The 21,251-nt window shown below is 41.1% G+C and overlaps 1 protein-coding gene across 3 annotated transcripts; it reads right to left on the bottom strand.

Moving 5' to 3' along the window:
* Window positions 1–337: 337 nt before the first annotated feature.
* Window positions 338–21,029, bottom strand: LOC144036875 (paraspeckle component 1-like). Of its 3 annotated transcripts, none has more exons than XM_077547801.1 (12): window positions 19,680–21,029; window positions 18,903–19,094; window positions 18,523–18,824; window positions 18,265–18,360; window positions 17,969–18,165; window positions 17,813–17,897; window positions 17,610–17,721; window positions 17,479–17,527; window positions 16,459–16,565; window positions 703–12,575; window positions 518–613; window positions 338–421 (listed from the first exon to the last, which is right to left on the bottom strand). In XM_077547801.1, exons 1-10 carry the CDS (start codon window positions 20,892–20,894, stop codon window positions 12,465–12,467), a joined length of 2,466 nt encoding a protein of 821 aa, XP_077403927.1. In that variant the 5' UTR covers window positions 20,895–21,029; the 3' UTR covers window positions 338–421; window positions 518–613; window positions 703–12,464. The 3 variants fall into 3 exon arrangements, with proteins under 3 accessions (XP_077403927.1, XP_077403929.1, XP_077403928.1); XM_077547803.1 differs by having other exon boundaries at window positions 703–755; XM_077547802.1 differs by having other exon boundaries at window positions 18,903–19,091.
* Between the last annotated feature and the right edge of the window lie 222 nt (window positions 21,030–21,251).

Raw genomic sequence — 21,251 nt, 5'->3', positions numbered from 1 at the left:
GTTAAATAACGTTTAGTAAAATCCTATGGAGGAGTGCCAAAGACGTTAAAAGACGTTTTTTTTTTTTTTTTTTCAAAACAGAGGTGAAACTAACCATTTTCTATTGTTAATTACTGAAAAACGGAATAAGGTAGAAACAAACTTTTTTTTCTGATGAAAGATGAGAGTCCAATCTTTCATTTGGTAGTATGTGTGTTTCCAGAGTCCAAACACATAATTTTCTGTGGACCTTGAAAGATCAATCAAAATGCTTAAATCGGCTGGCACCCACGGCATCCCTTTTCTGAAAACATCTGGCAGTCAAAGAGTTAATAGCAGAAAGGAGAGGCGTAATGACTCAAGTGTATTGTTTTTTTATTTTCATATTTGAGAGCATCCATCTATTCATGAGTCGTCCAGCGGCGCATCACGGAATGCGCCTCTGCCAGGGGAGGAAAAAAACACAAAAAAAAAAACACAATTAGACATTTAAATGAAGATGAATTTTTGACGTATTCAACCACGCGCGCACACACACCGCTGATTTGGACATCCTCGTCGTGAGTAAAGGCAGACAAACAGGGAATTCCCTCCCCCAAGGTTGTTGCGTCATTCCCCCAAGTGGCCATGATCTCTGGAAAGTACACAAAAATGAGCGCCGCACCATTTCAGATTGCGTTCCTCGCAATGACACAAACTATGATGAAGATATTTGGAAGTTACCGTTCATGGCGACGCGGCGAGGCCGGTCACCCTCCGTCGGCAAGTGGAGGCTCCTGCGGCGAGACACGCAAAACAATGAGAAAGCCGACAGGGAAAAGTCCAAATAAAATGGCAGCTTGTGCGTGGTTTGTTTGTGTGTGTCGGTGTCATAAAAAAGGTCACGATATGAAACATGCATTACACAAAATATGTTAACGTCGTATGTGAGACTCGCGGTCACACTACACAAGGTCCTGAGGCGGCAGGAACTTAAAAAAAAAATAAAAAATCTATATATATATTTTTTTTTAAATGAAGTTTGACCAAAAGCCATGTAGATAATGCGAGAAAATGCAAAGGATAGCTTGTGCAAAGCATAATCATTCAAAATGGCACATATGTCAAAACAACGAGCAGAAAATAAAAAAAACGGAAGAAACCTTTACGCAAAAGGTTGACCCTGATCGATGTTTATAAAGTCCTTAAAGTTATTGTTGCTAATTGGCGAAATTGCGCAGTGTGACCTTGGCGAAAAGTACAAGTGTCCTAGGGAGCATGAGTGGCATTGTTCACCAGAGGTGGGAGACAGTCACACATACAAATCCTAATTCAGTCTCAAGTCTTGCGCCCTTCAGGTTTCAAGTGAGGGCATCTGTGGGGGAAAAAAATAAACCAAACAAGCCGCAGAGTACTAAAACCCTCCAAAACGTCGTCATATATTAAAAGTTAAAACTGTATTTGACTTAAATCTTTATAGGGAAAAAACATCCCTCTCTGCCCCCCGCCCATCTTTCACTGAAAATTAAACTTCAGGGGTCTGGTAAGTTGATTATCTCTCATATATGATCCAAAAAGGTACAGCATCAACTTTCCGACATGAATAAGCCACGCTACCGATGTGGCTTAGACCAGCTTTGTGGTTTTTGGCAAAGGAATTTGGGGGAGTGAAGAGAGTCGCCATTCAAATTCCACCTTTTAAGCAAGTCTAGTCGTAAAAGTTGCATATTAGCCAAATAGCACTCACTAGTAGGGCTGCACGATATTGGAAAAGCATGCGATATAGTTGCTAAACATTAGCAATATTGATATTATTGCAATATTTGACGTGTACATAAAGGACATATTTATTATCTAATGAAAGAATTCAATTTTGGGGCAAAATAAGCTAATTAAATGTATTCTTAGATACAGGGATGTGATTTGACCAAAGTGAAATTATCTGAAAATTTAGCCGGGGGTCTGGGGGCCGCTGGCACCCGCTCATGGGTTTTCCGTGTTTTGAAGTACTTTCAATGCACTCACATGACAAAGAAATAAGACAAAACAACAGCATAAATTTTCAATGTATATTGAACTATCCCATATAAAATGGCAGTTTTAGTCAACTCAAAATCAGTCACATTCAAAAACATTGGACTGCCTTTGCTTTTAAAAACTATCACTGAGAATATCATCATATCTAACTCATGTGATTACTAAGTTAACACATAAATAATGTTGAGGGGTTCAAATTTCATGAACAAATAATTGTATCATGACCAAATGAAAAGTAACTCATATTAGAGCATACCACAAATGTCTTTGTTATAGCAGAAGATGTTATCTGTCGGAGTCATGTGCATACACAATGAACTACTAAAAAAAAAATAATAATAAAAAAAATAAAATAAATAAAAATCAGATTTTTTTTTTTGGGGGGGAGATAAAAAAAAAAAAGCGGAATTCCGCGAATTAGCGGAAAAATCACATCCCTGTAGATAATTAATTGTAATTAATTACCTCTTTGTAATGTTCAACTATTGGACGGCGGTGCACATTTTAGTTCGTATCTGACTGGTCAAATTCAGATAAAATGCTTGTGTGGGCCAATATCGCGACATCGATATTTTGTCAATATATTTTGCGGCCTTACTCATTATCTGTACTTGCCTTAGTTTGCTTCAAAAAACAGTTTCCCTAATGTTTATTTATAGCGTTTCAAGCGCACTCCCCAAAAAGAAACTTCCAAAACACAAAAGCAAGACTTGTTGTGTTTGTCAAGTTAGGTTGAGTCTCACTACAAAGTCAAAGGTCGTTAAACAGTCATCTTTAAGTCAAGTCTTAAAATTGGTGACTTAAGTCCCCCACCTCTGCTGTTTACTTGTCAAGCTGCAAGGATACGTGACAAAACTCCAGACCACTGCATACTAAAAAAAAAAAAAAAAAACCTGAACCCTGGGTTATGTTGCAAGTTGTGTTACCACACCAAGTGGCAACAGAGCTTTTTTTTTCTCCGCTACAGGCCAAGTCGCTTTGCGTAACGTTGGCGGCCATTAGCGGCCGCGAGGGTAGTTCTGGCATCACACTCGTGTTTTGGGTCGCAAGGCACCGAAACCCGTGGTCGACCTCCGGACTCTGAGAAAGGAAATGGATCACAGTGCAGATGGACAGGCCTCGATAGAGCGGATACGACAACAGTTCCTTGGAAAGCACGCAATCACGACGGCCGCTCGCCGGCGGGACGCCGCCCGACAAGAGAAGAGCTCAAGATGGAAGCACAATGACGGGAATAATGACAAGATATTCACGCACGCACGCACGCCCGCCCCACAACAGACCGACTAGCACATGAAATGACCTCAGAGGTGATTTATTGGTACAAATGTCGTGTGCAAACCATGAATGTTGTTTAACGGTTTGACAATTTTGACTCATGTCATGATTGCAAACCAGTTTTTTTTTTTTTTTACTCAACACTTATGAGTTGAGATTATACTGTTAAAATATATGGTGTGTTATGAGTGATTGCCATCCAGGGTTATCAGCACTGTGTTCAATTCAACTTCACTTGATTTGTTTGAAAGTTTATTAGTTATAAATATCTTTGTTCATCTATGATAGCAACGTAAAGTTAAGAGTTAGAATAAAAGTAATGGCTTGTCATACGGGCTTTGTTTTCAGTTTAACAGACCTCAATTTCACACAGTCAATTTGTGAGTAAATTCAGACTAGATAATCTCAGGATTACATTTTTTTGTGGCATTTGTTTGGTAGCATGTTTTGGGGTTTGCATTTAAAAAAAAAAAAAAAAAGAGGGGGGGGGGTTGCCTTGTGTCTTGCCTCGATGAATGTTGGGATTGGAAACACTGGTTTAGAATAATACCAAAGCCTGTTATGTCATTCAAAACAACCGTTTCAGATTCCCAAAACCCCATCAACACAACAGAGACGTGACATGAAAGAGATTTAAAGTCCAGTTGAGACTTTTTAAGGGTTACTTTTCAAAATATCCTTCAATCCCACCCAAGTTATTATATGCAAGAAGCAACCTGAAAAACCACAAAGACACTTTTGATCCAAAAACCCTCGCCATGTTCTGGGTTCAGCAGAAGTGAAGTCAAAAACAAAAAAAACACGGACTATGACTACTATTCGTTGGTCTCGGTATAGCAATGTCCACCAAACAGTCCAGTACATCACCAAGGTAACATTTGGAAGAGTAAGCAATGATTATTTGGCAAATTGTGATATAATAGATGCCAATGAGGGTGACAAAATCGTTTTTGGTTTTGCTTCGGTCCATCAACACAATACAGCAGGTGCCTTTTCTACCACAGGTGAGAGCCAGCCAGAAAAGTGCCAAAAGTGGCTCTTCTCACTGGCCATCATTATTTCAATGACTTGCTAAACAAAGTGGCACGTTGGGTGTTTAAGTTACACACCTGATACCGACTACCCGCACCCCGTTGGGCTGACAGCAATTTACGTTGCCGCAGATCTAATTGGTCCGTACGGTCCGGCCAGACCAGATATATGAACACACACACACACACACATGCGCGCGCACACACACACACACACACACCAGTCGGCACAGGCTGTTTGAAGATGAAAATACTCATGTGAAATTGTGTAGCGTAGGCAACTGTTCCGCTTGGTGGAAACAAAACAGGTTTTTAATTCAGTTCAAGTTGCGAGTGTTCTTTTTAAGAGCAGCACTTTTTTTTTTTTTGTACCACCAAAACACGTGAAGAGTGAAACTGCAACTTTTGAATACAAACTCTGAGTAACACTGCCGCCCTACCACACAGGAACTAAGGTGCTCAAAAGGCAACAAAAGTCAGGTTGAAGGCATACTTGACGTGTGGTCCCAGAAAGCCACTCAGTCATCATCTGATACGCGGGAACTACAAGCACACATTCACACGCAATGCAGAGTCCCACAAGACTTGTTTCGATGTACACATCCAGAGTTGTAGGATCTGCACTGTGATGCCATTTGATGGGGGGGAAAAAAAAAGTGTGATGCCAGAAGCCCTTCTTGATATGGTCACCGTGACGTGAGTTGAGGACAGAGAGGAGAGAGTTACGGGACAATCTCGGATAAGGTAAACATGGATGGGCACTTACCTCGCTCGTGCCGTGTTCGCATACCTCTGTGGCTGCAGTGCAAACAAGTCCAGGCTTTACTGTCCACTGACTGCTGCAGAACTACTGACGGAGCAAAGTAACTTGCGGACTGGGCCAGCCCGTCTCTGACAAGGTGGCTGACTTGCGGCTAACGCAGCTCGCTTTGCCAAAAACATGACACACACACACACACACTGAAGCACAGCGGGGCCACAATTTACAGACCCGATCGCAGGTGGATAAGGTTTAGGTCCAGTGACCAGATTTTTGTCACAAAAAAAAACCCGGGACATGAATACAAGTGAGAGCCATAAATACTGGAGGGCTTCTTTAGAACAGATGGCAGACTTGCTATTTTTCTCACCGTCTTTTAAGCTTCCCTCAACGTGGCGTTTTGACCATGAGACCAAAAATGTTTAATTGTCTCATGATCATATTACATACAACAAATTGATAAGTTTGTTCACCCCGTTTATTTTAAAATTAAGCTTGCAGTATCGGTTCAATTTTTTTTTTAGCAAGACACACACAACGTAGCATAGAAAGGGATGTCCCCCCCCCCCCCCCCCGGGCCTCAAGATTAAGGCATGGAGAGAATGTTGGGTCATTTAGCTTTTAAATTCTCAAAAATCTAAAGTTTAAGAATAGAGAAATATGGTGGCCAGTGGCCTTATGACTAAAAATGGATATTATATGGCGATGAATGGGGCCAGTTTTTCGCAAACAACCTGCCCAACATTTTATTTCTACACATTAGTAGTACCGTGTCCAAAATAATAAAAAAAAAAAACTAGCGTTATCGGAGCATTCTGCTTTTCTTTGACTTATTTTTTATTTACTATGATCTTTTTGACATTTGAAAAAATATTTTAACAGTCTGATTGAAACCGATTGCGTAGTTTAGAGGGTAAATAAGTCACTTGGGTAAAATCTTGAAACAAATCTAAAATCAAATAGAAAGTATATTTAGATTAAAAAAACATTCTTTGGTCCTTCAATACAATCGTTCTCCTGTAAAATACAAACGCACAAAACGATCAAAACAGACTCGGCTTTACAGGCATTTTATATTCTTCTCATAAAAACAATTCTTAAAATTTCCCGCTTACGAGTTTAGTTCTGCTCACGAGCACTCACTACACTCCAGCAGCAATGATAGCATAGCCGATTTAGCAGGGAATTTGCTCTGAGATGATGCGCCAAATATTATGACATTTTTAATTTGAATTTAAATTCATCTTCAACGTCAACACTTTAATCTCGACAGCATGCTAACTACAGAATATTATCTCATTCCATGCGAGGGACGTATTTTCATGTCTTTAAAGAATAAACACATTCAATCCTGCGTACGAATGTATATACACACACATTTTTCTCTCCATGTGAAAGTCCAAGTACAGCTGCCACTGTATGAGATTAAATACATTTGAAATGCAGTCAATTCAAACTTGTTCCAAGAAATGAAAGCAATCTTGCACCATTACAAACGATAGGCTACACCGGACGTTCACAACACCAATTTGAAGAGAATGAGATCAAGTCGTACCTTTTCCATCCACACCACCCCAACGAGAGCTACACACCAGCTACTGCAGAAGTTTACCCCCCCCCCCCCCCCTTTAAATAAAATCATCAGCTCTGTAGTCAGCAGACTTAATTGCTGGCTTTGGATTGTTCCTTCTCACCTTTAAAGATGGACAAACCTGTTAAAGAAAACAAATTGTACACCACACAGACAACATTTTTTTTTTTTGGATGGACATTTGGCTCACGTGCTATTCTCTCAACGATAAACGGATGCAAAAATGCCTTTACGATGTGATTAGGTTTTTCAAAGTTTATATTTCATGCAACGTTAAATGGCATTAAAGAATTCCAGTTACAACTACTCAGTTTAAGTCAGCGACAATGTAAAGAATCAAAAGTTTGTGCATCGTGATTGATGGTTTAGCCCTCAATAAAGAAATGCTAATTGACTATTTAACCCAGTAGTGCGCCGAGGACTGCAGACTCGGGTCAAAAAGTGCAACGCAAACATGGTAAAGCAGCATTCGGCTGTCGCGCTGCACAAAAATGGCTGCTGAGAGAAATGATATCAGCCCCAAGTGTAAATCCTATAAATCCAGGTTAAAAGCCATGCTTTTTCCAACCCTAAAAATGCCAATGGATAAGGTTTTTATAAAATAAATTTTTCAAAAATCTAAAAAACAAAACAACATACTATTTCTTTGCTTTCAAATGTCCTAAATTCTTGTTTGTAAATGCTTTAAAAAAATTTTTATTTTTTTTTTAACTCATTCACTGCCATTGACGGCTATAGACGTCAAAAATTAATTTTAAGTATTTCTATTAGTTGAACATTTTTTCCACTTTTGTTAACTCTTTGAGTGCCAAAAACGTTAAATAACGTTTAGTAAAATCCTATGGAGGAGTGCCAAAGACGTTAGAAGACGTTTGTTTCAAAACAGAGGTGAAACTAACCATTTTCTTTTGGGGATTACTGAAAAACGGAATAAGGTAGAAACAAACTTTTTTTTTCTGATGAAAGATGAGAGTCCAATCTTTTTTTGGTAGTATGTGTGTTTCCATAGTCCAAACACATAATTTTCTATGGACCTTGAAAGATCAGTCAAAATGCTTAAAATCGGCTGGCACCCACGGCATCTTTTTTCTGAAAACGTCTGGCAGTCAAAGAGTTAATTGCGTGAAGCACACCGAATTACTTTGTCTATGCAACATGCTATAATCTATAATGCTGCCTTGTGGCATCGATCAGTGCACGTATGCATACACACGCGTCTCTGCACAGCGTGTTCAAATACCCATCGTTTTAAAGTAGCACTAAAGAACTTTTTCAACCATAATAATAAAATATTTCCAGAACTCGTCTGATGAAAACATCGACTCAAAAACGAGTTGAATGGTACCTTTGCCATTGCCTGAGGGGGTCTGTATCATTTCTACTGGCACTAAGCAACTTTGAGGAGGATGGTAGGAACACTGCCACACAAAAAAAAAAAAAAAAAAAACTGCAAATGTGCAGACTGCTTTATGGCATACGTCAAAAGCTACCCCGGGTGAAAGGACAGTCAAGGATCAACATCGGCCCGGGTTGCACTCGCCGGCGTGAGCTAAAAAGGAGGCAATGCGCCTGTCCTCAAAAGGAAACGTGGTCTTCCTTCAGATATCATCATGGACGGACTGTAAAACTCACAGGGGAAGTCATTCCTGCAATATGACAACACAGCCAGAATTAAAAGTTCCCCAAAATTACTTAAAAAGTACAATGTTAAAACTAGAAGCGGAAGAATGTTTCCATCTATTATTATGCATCTACTTGCGTTGCCATTATTTTGACGTTAACATTTTTTACCCAGCTCATTAGGCTTCTGTATTTGTACATTATTACTACTATGCTTGATAGTAACATTCATTTGTCTGATGCCAATTGTCACTAAAATTGCTATATTTTAGCAGACCGATAGCATCAAGTTGATCTGGTGGTTGATGGTGGAGAACTTCTAAACAAAGAAGCAGGTACTCAAACGTATCAACCTCAAAGTTAACCGGTTGAGCTCGTGTTTAAAAAAAATAAAAAATAAAAAAAAAAAGGTTACCGCAACATTTGTCATGCAAGTTCCAGATGGGGCAGTTAGTTACCTACCAATTTCCATTGGCGCTACACTGACTTCAAAGCCAAATGCAGCCTTTCACAATCTACCATCACTTGAGGTTTAAAAGATTTGCTAAAGCGCTACACAGCCTCAATTTCCTCCACAGTCCCAAATCTTTATAGTCCGTCAAACCTGTTAAAGAAAGAATGTAAAGAGCACATCAAAGTAGCAATACAGAATACACTACATATATCCAACCGCTAAAAACATTTAACGATAATCTACTTGGTGTGAAATTGAGGACAACGTTCTTTAAAGACGTTATGTGATGTTCCTCTTCAATGTTTTTAAATCCTCACTAAGAGACCAAACGGGAATCAAATGCATTTCAAAATTGACAAATTTAGGAATCTCTGGTAGACGTCTGAAAATGGGCACCAGTTAGGGATCGCCCAAGAAACAATTTAAGGAGGAAATTAATTACATAGAAAAGACGACAGATTGCTTAAAACTTGTGCCGTCAAGACTTTAGATTAAATGTGTTGCTATGAGGGAACAACATCAGAGGGATGATGGACGACGAACATCAAACATTTCCAAAACATTTTTGAATGGATGAGCTTGGAGATGAAGGCAGCCATGACGGCTGTACAAGTATGTCAGTGGGAGGGTCTTTTACCTTTTCAAAGAGTTCTACAAGCATAAGCCACAGCGGGACAACCAATCCTGGAACGTAGAAAGCGCCGCTGATTTGGTCAACAGACGATGATTTGGCAGTTGTCCGATGACAACTGACACCCATAAATGCAATACTTTTTTTTCCCTTTAACCCAGTTGAGATGATCAGTCTTGTCCTCTGTGTACCCGATGTAGCTAACCCAACTAATTGACATTTTTAGAGCGTCCAATGGCTGCAAGAAGCGTCCTCCAGAACAGACTTCCTCTTCAGATTGTGGTCACTTGGTTTATAAGAGGAGCAACGACAAAAAGATGATCGCTGTTGCGGATTGCGTTGCAGTCCACTTCAACTTTTAAAAAGATCAAAAACCAGGGGGTGCTCACGTTCGGTCCTCAAGAGCCCCTTTATCCAGCCTGTTTTCAAGGTTTCCCTCCTGCAGCACAGCTGAATCTAATGATCAGCTAATTAGCAAGCTTTGCACAGGGATGTGATTTGACCAAAGTGAAATTATCTGAAAATTTAGCCGGGGGTCTGGGGGTCGCTGGCACCCAGCTAGGTCCAGGGCGGTGCCCTGGTGGGGGGACAAGGGGGGCTCCCCCCCCCGGAGCTCATGGATTTTCCGTGTTTTTAAGTACTTTCAATGCACTCACATGACAAAGAAATAGACAAAACAACAGCATAAATTTTCAATGTATATTGAACTATCCCATATAAAATGGCAGTTTTAGTCAACTCAAAATCAGTCACATTCAAAAACATTGGACTGCCTTTGCTTTTAAAAACTATCACTGAGAATATCATCATATCTAACTAATGTGATTACTAAGTTACTCCTTAAATAATGTTGAAGAGTTCAAATTTCATGAACAAATAATTGTATCATGACCAAATGAAAAGTAACTCATATTAGAGCATACCAAAAATGTCTTTGTTATAGCAGAAGATGTTATCTGTCGGAGTCATGTGCATACACAATGAACTACTACTATTAAAAAAAAAAAAAAAAAAAAAAAAAAGCGGATTTTTTTTTTTTGGGGGGGGGGGGGATAAAAAAGCGGAATTCCGCGAATTAGCGGAAAAATCACATCCCTGTTTGCAGAAGCCTGATAACGATCCTGATCATGAATCAGGTGTGTTAGTGGAGAGAAACACGGAAAACAGGCTGGATGGGTGCTCTCGAGGACCCAACTTGAGCACCCCTGATCTAAACTAGCACTGATATAATTAACTATAACTGATATAGATTCAAGTTTGTTATTACAGAGCTAATTGTTTATGAAATCCACATTTGTCATCAGGCAGCGGTTAAGTACAACGGCAGTACTATTGAGTCGTACTGAAGAGCAGCTCGACTGCAATACTGATCGCCTCATAATCTTGAATATGTTGAGTTTATACCTATGGTTGTCAAGAAATGTAAAGACCATACAAAGATGGGATCATAAAGAGACGCAGGACAAACCAATCAATTGGCAGACAGACGAACTTCCATCGTCTTATGCAATCTTTTGATTAAGCAACCAAGAAAACGTTTGCAACTTGATCTTCCTTTGGAGAATGTCTTGTCTTCTTAAATCCAAAAAGTGAAAGGAAGCACGTCTCAATAAAGATGCGTTTCAAGCTTAACGAGCAGCCATCACACTAATTAATGTCCAACAGCTTCTGAGCACACAGCACAGCAGTTTTGACTGCGATTCGGGGATAGCAGCAGCTCAGCTGTAGCTTTGGAGTCAAAAAGTCACGGACAAAAATGCAACATTGGCAACTGGACTGTGTCGTCCGTGTGACCTGGTTCTCAAATTATACAGCAGAGGTATTAAAAATTGATTTTTTGAAGTTTAAAGAAACTAAAAGCCACCATTGTGTCCTGAATATTGCACTTTCATGTATTAAAATACAGGTTATGCTAAACCAGATTGATAAGTTTAAATATGTTTTTGTAAATATATTGTGATAGAAGTTAGACATCTGTTACAGCAAATGCTGCTTTTTAAAAAAAATATGTTTGCACACTTGACTATTGTAAACCAGCTTGCCGTGCCACTTTTATAAAAGTCCAAGTTTGAAATATTAATCATTGCTCTTCCTTGAGGGCTGAATCGAATCGAATGCCTCAAAATCGGAATTGAAAGGTACCCATAGATTCCCACCCCTACCACCACTTTGTTCTCCTTAAATTATAAAATGGTGTCATATGTGCAGTTGAAATGTTATTCATGTACAGCCCTTCGTTTTAGCTGCGGTTGTTTTTCCAAGTGCTCTAGTCTATAGATAACCGAGTTGATTGATCAGGGCACAAAGGATAAAAAGGTAACGCTTTCATTATTCGAATTCAAGAGACCCCAAAAGGCTAAAAAGGTTTTCTGTACAACAGTTGGCAATACAGAATAAACATTGACCCCAACAGAAAATCAAGGGTTCAAGTCACTGAGTGAGCTGGAAAAATGCTACACTGTAATCCTCAGCTTCAATGACCACTTTCTGAAATTATACTGGAAATTACAGGTGAGTTAATTATGAGATATGCAAAGTATGTATCTCTGATTACCACTATACAAAGATTTGATAGTGGGGTATGAGCACTGCATTTAAGCACTGCACGGTTGACCCGTTATACAACTACATGAAGGTCCATATGACGGTAGTGAGCCATCACAGCCATTTTATTGTCGACAACCAAATGCTGCAGCTTGGCTGATTTGAACGCAGCAAGAATAAATATTAAGTTTGGCCAAATGGAACTCAATTTTGCTTTTATTGTAACATGCTTTTGAAGTGGATGGCACAAACACAGCCATGGAGGATTAAGAAGAAAAATTACAATTCACGACCAATCACACAGCACAGTACATCTAGAACGTAATTAGTATACAGGGGTCAAATGCAGCTAAAGGGAAATCTCAGCTTCCTATTACTAGTGACAATACAAAAAGAGTAGACTGACTGGTCATAAAATGAAGTGTCAAGACAAAATGCTGGAACATTTGGAAATTAAATACAAACTAAGTCAGCCTATTATTTTTTTGGGGGGGAATCTGTACAAAAAAAAAACAAAAAAAAACACGCGCTTCAACTAGGAACGTCAAAGGAGGGCGTGTTTAAAAACGAGCTTTCTTAGCGGGACTGTCAAAGTCTTCGCGGACCCTGGCGTAAGCGCCGTTACCGGGCCCCATTCCTCGGGGGCCGCCCTGAGCGAAGCGCTCATTGCGCTGTGTAGGGCAACGTGCCAGTACGGCGGGCAAGGGGGGGTGGTGTTCATAAGGGGTGGGGGGAGGGCAGTGCACAAGCACACAGTTCATGTCCATGTTGGAGGGAGATGTATGAGTGTGTGTGTGTGTATGCATGCGTGTGTATATATAAATATAAATGTGTGTTCGTGTATGCATGTTTCGATCAACAAAAGCAGCAGGCCACACATCCGAAGAAAACGTTCGTTCCAATATGAAGGTCCACAGGTGCCACAGGTTACATACGGAAAAGGAAGAAAGGGTAATGCTTTCGTTAGTCAACGCCTCCCTCACAGCCTCAGCAGCACATACCAAGCCGAGGCTGTCGTCGCTTATAGCCGTCAGCTCTGCTACCGTAGGACCCCATGAAATCCGCCGAGTGGAAACCACGGAACCCAACAAGTTTTGTAAAAATTTACGAAACGCGTTACACTGAAAGCTCAAGGCGGAATTTAAAATGGGAGTTCTGACATCGGCTTACATAAAGTAGTGGTCAAATTAAGTCACACTCGTATGCAAAGTGGCTACAGTGGAGTCAGTCAAAAACAAAAAGCAATTAAAAAAAAAGGGAAATCTGATGTCAGTTCAGATTTTTGTGTAAAAGACCCTGTAAAGTGAAAATGTCTTCTAAATTTGACAGCACACAGGTACGTCGCAGGGCCTTTACAAGCGGCGACAACGAAGCACTCTAAAGTGGACAACGAAGCGCTCTAAAGCAGCCATATAAACACAAAGCCCCAGTTCACAAGCGAGCTGTGGTGTCACTTACAAAAAAATAAATAAAATCCACATGCCTCGCCATTCCGCCTTTCTCTGTGTGATGTGCGTGCACTCGCAGCCAACCACAAGGCACGCTAAAGCAGCCATGCCAGACAACTACCCCGAAAGGGAAGACATTTGGGATGCATTTTTGGGTTTGACTGCACGCGGGTAACTGCTGATGCAGGTGAAGGCACTCTTCAATGGTGCTCTTATATATAGTACACTTTTGCACACCTCCCCTTCCTTGAGTTTGCCAAAGACAGTCGTGTTTAAAATTGCAACAAAAAACTGCGAGGGTAACATTTTGGGGAGTGTTATGGAATTTTTAGTAGTTAGGTGAGATGAATGAAACAGTCTGGTTACACAAGTCTTACAGAGCAGTCTACAAGAAGTAATCTGTGAGAGTGTGCGCGGAAAATCATTATGGGAAGATTTGTATGCAGCCTGGTTAGGTTTTGGGAAGAGAAAAGGAGGTGTCAGCTAGACAGGAAAGCAAGCAGTCTGTATCGAGCGGACTTATCAGTCAAAGTCACTTTGATATTGCTTCATGTACGAGAAGTGAAAAGCCCGTTGTTAAAGAAAATACAGGTGTCCACAATACAGTATAAACTTATGTTAATATGTGTTAGTTATTTTCCATAACAGGACAGTAAAAAAAAAAAAAAAAAAGCACAAATAAATGACACTACTATAGGAGAGGGGTTGAGAAATTGTGCACAACTTGAGCCACAAACACAACAGATAGGACCAAAGTGGCATGTCTATTATTATCGGCGGATTTCTTTATTATCTGGTTTCTCTGTATGACGTAAACTTGGTCCATAATTGCCGATATTATCGTGCATCCCCTAACTATGTAGAAACATTGACAAATTCACTTTACAGGGTTTTTCATGAACAGCGGCAATTCTGATCAGATTGCTTTTGAGAAATACAAATTCACAGATTTAAACGGAAACAAGTGTAAACAAATCCAGATTTCATAGGGTCCTACATTTTCAAACTGCTTTAGGGGAAAAAACAAAAACTATGGTAACAGAACTAAAAGTACTAAACCTCAGACGAATAACAAATGTGATTGTGTCCTTTTGATTTTAAAAAACGGCCCACGGGTGCAAATAAATCAGCTCATTTGCTGCCTACGTGCTATAAGACATATTGAACTTAATATGATTGCACAGCATGGCTAAAAGGCACGTGTGCAATAGAGAAGCTTCAGTTTGTTGTAGGGCTGGGCAATAAATCAAATTAATTCGATAAACATCCTCATTTTAAAAAGCAAAATGGTTGAAAATTTGCTAAATCGTGAAATCCAATTTTGTCTTCTGGATTATTAAAAGATGTTGTTCTTGTGTTCTGTTACATTCAAATGTTTTTGTGAGTTGCAATTTTGAACAAGTAGCAGATCATGCTGGATGGGTGCTTTACAAGACATGTTTACAATAGCTGCAAACTACTTAATTGTGGCATTTAAGCACAAACTATGAATGTTACATTTATGGTAAAAAATAATTTAGAATCAGTATACATTATTGTTGTCTTACCATTTTGCACAGGAATTTTTTTTGAATAAATGAAACCTTTAAAAAAAATGTTTGTTGGGTTTATTAGATTAAAATCATCATCGTCCTGAATGCCAATGAATTTCTGGCCATATCGCCCAGCCCTAGTTTGCCGCCAGAATCAGTGCTTCCTCCAATATACCACAAAATAAACCCACAAATGTGTCTCATTGACTGCAAATTATATTTGACGGGCACATACAAATAATTTTTTGGGTAACAAATTGAGTTAATACATTGTGAAAAGTATTTCTAATTAAGTTTGTGAGTAATCATCAAAATTCAGATAATTGTTCTTGTTTTCACAGAGGAATGAACAAAAGATGGTGTTGCTCATTTAGAATTGAGCACTGTATATATATAAAAAAAATAAAAATAACCTGGCATTGGGCAGAATCGTACCGCCAAAATTATCACCCCAAAAAAGAATCTTCTTTTTTTTTTTTAACTATAAACATTATAGTATCCAAGAGATCAAGCCATCGTCCAATCTTTCGATCGTTCAATTTGAAAATGTAACCACATACGTGTCTGGGCTGGTAGCATAGATTTGTGGAAAAATATTACACTTACAAAATTTTGACTTGGGACGTTTCTGGCCCGATGCCAGCGAAATAATATTCATGGCAGAGTGTCTCAAAAGACAACAAGATGTCACAAAAGTGGCAAACGGTTGAAACACAACCTCATTTTGCATGACCTCTATAACTATGCTCCTTATAAAAATGTACTTCATTTTCAGGTGGAAAATGACGCTAGAGGTGCCAACCACAGAAACTGTCCAGCAGTCTCGGTCAGTCTATATGCAAACAATCCAGAAGAATAAAGACCAACTGACATTTCTATTGTGTATGCAATCTACAGTAAAAAACACCTGAGCACTCAAGTCATAAGGCTGTGCCGACCCCCCCCAGGAGTTCATTATCATAAGTCACTTCTTGATTGTGGTTTGGCCGCCAGCCTGCACTAAACACTATATAAAAAATACAGCTGTTCACGAGGATGAAATACGTGCCTACTTGCGTCATAATAGTTGAGTTTATTGCACTAAAAGGAGCACACAAAAACACACAGATGTCCAAAGGATTTCTTCTCATGACGGATTACACGCTTCAGTCTGCTCGCACATATATCAACAATTGTGGGCTTTAAAAACACTGGTAGATGCCAAGAAAAAAAAGTGCCTGTCCAGCTCACAAGAGACAGGGCTTGCAGTAGCAATCCACAGCACAAAATGTCGTGATATGACAGAAGTTTTAAGGGTTTAGTGCAGGCTGTCAGTCAGCTTTAAGCTTAACCACTAATAAAATTGAGGGGGACTGGCTTGCCAATATTCATATATATATATATATTTTTTAGTTTATGTGACAATCATATCCGCCAGAATCAACAAGTGGCAAGTGTGTGGTCATAATGCCTGGGCAGATGCCAACTTCCTGCCAAGCCACCATTTGAGGCGACTAATCTGTTCCAAGTCATCTCCCACTGGATGGGAAACGCCTGACACAAGATACAACATCAACGAAAACGGGATACATTACCAAGTCATTGCTCATCTGGGATCCCGGAGACGCTCCCATTGACTGCTGCCCCTCAAATCCCATTCCACTCAAGTTGAAGTTCTGGGCAACGGCGCCATAGGACATATCTGATTGGTGAACATCAACGGGTCAAAAACAAGCACAGGCCTGAGATTTAGTTGTGCAGCGTGCACTGCTGCAAACTTTCTACTGCTTCATCGGAAAAGTATCAGATATTTAAGATGCGTCACCAGCTGTAGACCAAGACAGGATAAAAAAAAAATAAGCTGTGGGTGGCGAGTTTTATTCACCCACGCCTGGAATTAACTCTACTGTCATGACTACAAAACATTCTTAACTGAGATTCAAATCATTTCAGCACTTGTGACTGTGCCAGGGATGTGATTTGACCAAAGTGAAATTATCTGAAAATTTAGCCGGGGGTCTGGGAGCTCATGGGTTTTCCGTGTTTTTAAGTACTTTCAATGCACTCACATGACAAAGAAATACGACAAAACAACAGCATAAATTTTCAATGTATATTGAACTATCCCATATAAAATGGCAGTTTTAGTCAACTCAAAATCAGTCACATTCAAAAACATTGGACTGCCTTTGCTTTTAAAAACTATCACTGAGAATATCATCATATCTAACTAATGTGATTACTAAGTTAACACATAAATAATGTTGAAGAGTTCAAATTTCATGAACAAATAATTGTATCATGACCAAATGAAAAGTAACTCATATTAGAGCATACCACAAATGTCTTTGTTATAGCAGAAGATTGTCTGTCGGAGTCATGTGCATACACAATGAAATACAACAAAAAAAAAAAATATATGATTTTTTTTTTGGGGGGGGGATAAAAAAAGCGGAATTCCGCGAATTAGCGGAAAAATCACATCCCTGCTGTGCACTAAAATAATGCTGACATTAAATATAACCCTTCTATAATGAATGCTTGGAAGTAGAACTGAGCACTATCCGCCAAAATCAACACACAACACAACAGAGGGAGAAAAAAAAAAAACCTACCTCCCATGCCCATTGCACCACCAGCACTCATTCTCATGTCTCTCTCCCTCTGAAAAAAAAAAGAATTCAAAAACATTACAATTTCATTCAACATCCGGTTTCTATCCTCATTTGCCAAATGCTGAACTCACATCCATGTAGTTGCCCATCCTGTAGCTCTCCTCTCGCTGGCGACGCATCTGTTCCTCCATCTCGCGCTGGCGAATCATCTCCTCTTCTCGCCTGCGACGCTCCTCTTCTTGCCTGCGCGCAAAAGAGATGAAACCATGAGCATGTACTGTGGCATGCACATGGACGAAGGTGTGCGGTCCTTCAGCCAGATGAACATCGCTACCTTAACTGCATTTCCTTCCTCTTTTGCATCTCCTGACTGTGGAGCTCTTCCATGCGTCGCAGTTCCTCCTGCCGCCTCATCAGGTCTGCGAAGGAATGTGAAATTTAGCTGAAGGGCACTGCGACAGTTGAGATGACATAGCCGCAAAGGCCCTACCCTGGCGGAGAAGGTTGGCCTGGTGCTCGTGGTAGGCGTCCTCCATCTCGCTCTCGAGCTTCTCGCGGGCCTCGCGCATGTTCTTCTCTACCTGCTGCCTCTGCTGCTTCTCCATCTCATCCAGTGATTTCCAGCGTTTGGAGTACTCAAACTCAAAGGTGCCTGGGCGGGCAAAGCGCGGGGGCTCCTCTCGCTCTCTGTTCAGAGTATACAGGAAGGACAAAAATGTTCTGTTAAAACTGTGGATGTATACCCTACAAAGAGGACAGTCAAAAGGTGACAATGGACATGCTTACGATTGGTATCTGTGGTTCTTCTGTGCCAGCTTCTCAGGAAGTCCGTCTTCATCATCACACTGTTCAAGAGGCTCCACAAGTATGGGCCTTGGTGACCTGAAACAAAAACATGGCAGCATGTTCTTACAGTGTTCTGTTCAATATACTTTTTTACTTATTTTAAAAGACCGGGTATAGAACTTGTGATGGGCTATAATACAGCAAATGGTGAATTCATGCAGTTAAAAAACATAAGTATTAAACTGGGATGAAACTCACGTGGTGAGGAGAAAGACACCTTCGTTGCACCGGTCAAGGGCCTTCCTGGCAGCGGGCTTGGAGGCAAACTCGACAATACCCTTGCCAGTGGAGCGCCCGCGGTCGTCGACAATGACGATGGCCCTTTCAACCAACCCAAACTGGGAGAAAGCCTCCTCCAGTAGCTCATTGGACACGTAGGGCGACAGGTTCTTCACGGAAAGGGCCGCCGAGTGAGTGGCAAAGCGGACGCGGAGGCTTCTGCCTTTCATCGGAAGGTCGTCCAGTTCGGCTTTTGCTATCTCGGCAAGTGCGCGAGACTCCTGCAATAAATGTGACAATAATTTCATAGCATAATCAACAAACAGTATCTTGCATTCATGAGTAATGTTAAACCTTACCAGTCGAATGAAGCCAAAGCCTTTTCCTTTGTTGATGAAGACCTCACTGGGCTCCCCATACTTGGCGAAAATCTTTCTGAAATTGTCCTCTGTGATGTCATTGGGGAGGTTTCCGATAAACAGACGGCACCTTTGTGTGTATGCTTTCTCGCCAGGCTTAAGCAACATGGACAGAGTCGCCTTTAAGTCCTGCTAAATATATATGGGAAAACAACAACTGTGTTAAACACAATACTCTTTATAGTACAAAATGAAAATAAAAATAAATAGGGGCACAAATAAGTTAGGCCATGACTTATTTTCTTGGTCGCCATTTTCTCGTCTCTCGAGGTTAACGTTCGTTCATATCGACAATGGAGCGCAAACAACCTCAAATCTGCTATAATACAATTTTTTCACGGTCGAAACAAAAAAAAATCACGATATAATGAGAAAATAAATATGTGGGTCAAAAACAAACGATCGTGTAAGTTTGTGACGAAGGATTTTTTTCACACAAAATGGCGGACGGGGACGCTATACCGAAGGGTGCGTTTGATTTTAACACTCCGTGCAAGCGGTTGCGCGAGACAAAGACAGGAAACACACATTACTGAATGGATTCTTTGCAGCACCGCCCGGTTAGGGTGCTAAGCGATAGGAATTAAACACAACACTAACATATAAAATAACTACTACAGTACAACAATTTTTGGGCGACATTTACGATGTTTAAGCGTTTTCGAGTCTTTTAAAAGACTATTATTTTAAATTAGGGAAAAGAGTACAAAAACGAACCTGTAATTTACTTTCCCCCGAACTTGTGCCAGGGGTCTCCTGCTGCTGCGTCTGCCCTTGCACCGGTGTATGCAATGTTGTATTCATCTGGGGCCCCATTTTCGGACCCGGCCTTTGATTCTGTTGGTTGTGCTGCTGGCCGATCCTCTGGTTCTGCTGGTTTTGTTGCTGCATGCCTGCCCTCTGGTTCTGCTGCGGACCAGTCCTCTGGTTCTGCAGATTTTGTGGTTGGCCTGCCCTCTGGTTCTGCTGCGGACCCGTCCTCTGGTTCTGCAGATTTTGTGGTTGTCCTGCCCTCTGGTTCTGCAGATTTTGTGGTTGGCCTGCTCTCTGGTTCTGCAGATTTTGTGGTTGGCCTGCCCTTTGGTTCTGTAGATTTTGTGGTTGGCCTGCCCTCTGGTTCTGCAGATTTTGTGGTTGGCCTGCCCTCTGGCTCTGCAGATTTTGTGGTTGGCCTGCCCTCTGGCTCTGCAGATTTTGTGGTTGGCCTGCCCTCTGGTTCTGCAGATTTTGTGGTTGGCCTGCCCTCTGGTTCTGTTGATTTTGCGGTTGGCCAACCCGCTGGTTCGGTTGTTGTCCTGCCTTCTGCTGGTTCGGTTGTTGTCCTGCCTTCTGCTGGTTCGGTTGCGGGGCTACTTTCTGCTGGTTCGGTTGCGGGCCTACTTTCTGCTGGTTCGGTTGCGGGCTTACTTTCTGCTGGTTCGGTTGCGGACCAACTTTCTGATTCTGTTGGTTTTGTTGAGGGCCTGACTTGGGACTCACGGGCGTAGATTGAGTCTGCTGCTGCTGTTGTTGTTGTGGCGGGTTACTAGCGTTTTGAGTTGGTGACTTGAGCTGCGGGTTCTGGTTGGACTGGGCCGATGTGATTTCTTGCTTTACCTGAACTTTCGGCTCTGTCGCGGGGGTTGTCGCCTTTTCTTGTTCCTGTAACTTGTCCATCGGGCCTTTCATGGTGAGAGCAGGCCCGGGGGTCGGAGCTGGGAGGCCTGATACGCCTTGGTTGTTCTGTGGCTTCTGGGGAGACGACTGCTGTCCCCGGTTGAAGTCATTGTTTCCTCCCCGGCGATTCTGGTTCTGAAAAGGATGATTTCTAAAATTTTGGTTTGCCATTATACCGCCCCGCATCGGACCGCCTATTCCACCGCCTCGTCGAGGGTTGAACTGGTACATCCCCATGCCGCCGCCACCGCCGCGGTTATGATAAAAACGAGACATCGATCCTTATTATCGAATAAGTATGTAAAAGAGCACAAAAACGGTTGGCGAAGTTAACACGCAACGCACACCGTGGCTTGAACGTGTCAAAGATGGCGATCATCCGTTGTGCTGAAAGCCTTCTTTCTTCCTCGGATGCAATGGCCCCGCCTTAAAATGTAATTGGTAAGTTTCTCTCTTCTGCCATCTGATTGGTCTATTATTGTCCACTGCCACACTTCGCCCACTCTAAGCACTTCATTGGTTATTTCACAGTAGTAGGCGGGACCGGAGGCCATAATGTTTCCGGGAGCCATTTGGTTTATTCAAATAGTCATAGCGCTAAAGTAATCTCGATTATTAATTAAATAGAAGAAA

This window comes from Vanacampus margaritifer, chromosome 17 (genome assembly GCF_051991255.1).
Source record: "Vanacampus margaritifer isolate UIUO_Vmar chromosome 17, RoL_Vmar_1.0, whole genome shotgun sequence".
In the NCBI taxonomy this organism is placed as follows: domain Eukaryota; kingdom Metazoa; phylum Chordata; class Actinopteri; order Syngnathiformes; family Syngnathidae; genus Vanacampus; species Vanacampus margaritifer.
This window is presented reverse-complemented; position numbering and strand designations above follow the sequence as displayed.

What these genes read in the sequence shown, in the direction of transcription:
- LOC144036875 (XM_077547801.1), bottom strand. Translation starts at nt 20,894, where the DNA reads ATGTCTCGTTTTTATCATAACCGCGGCGGTGGCGGCGGCATGGGGATG. An exon ending in GGTGTCTTTCTCCTCACCAC is followed by an intron (nt 18,361 to 18,522) that starts GTGAGTTTCATC and finishes TTTTTGTTTCAG; the next exon opens with GTCACCAAGGCCCATACTTG. An exon ending in CCCAGATGAGCAATGACTTG is followed by an intron (nt 12,576 to 16,458) that starts GTAATGTATCCC and finishes TGCCCTACACAG; the next exon opens with CGCAATGAGCGCTTCGCTCA.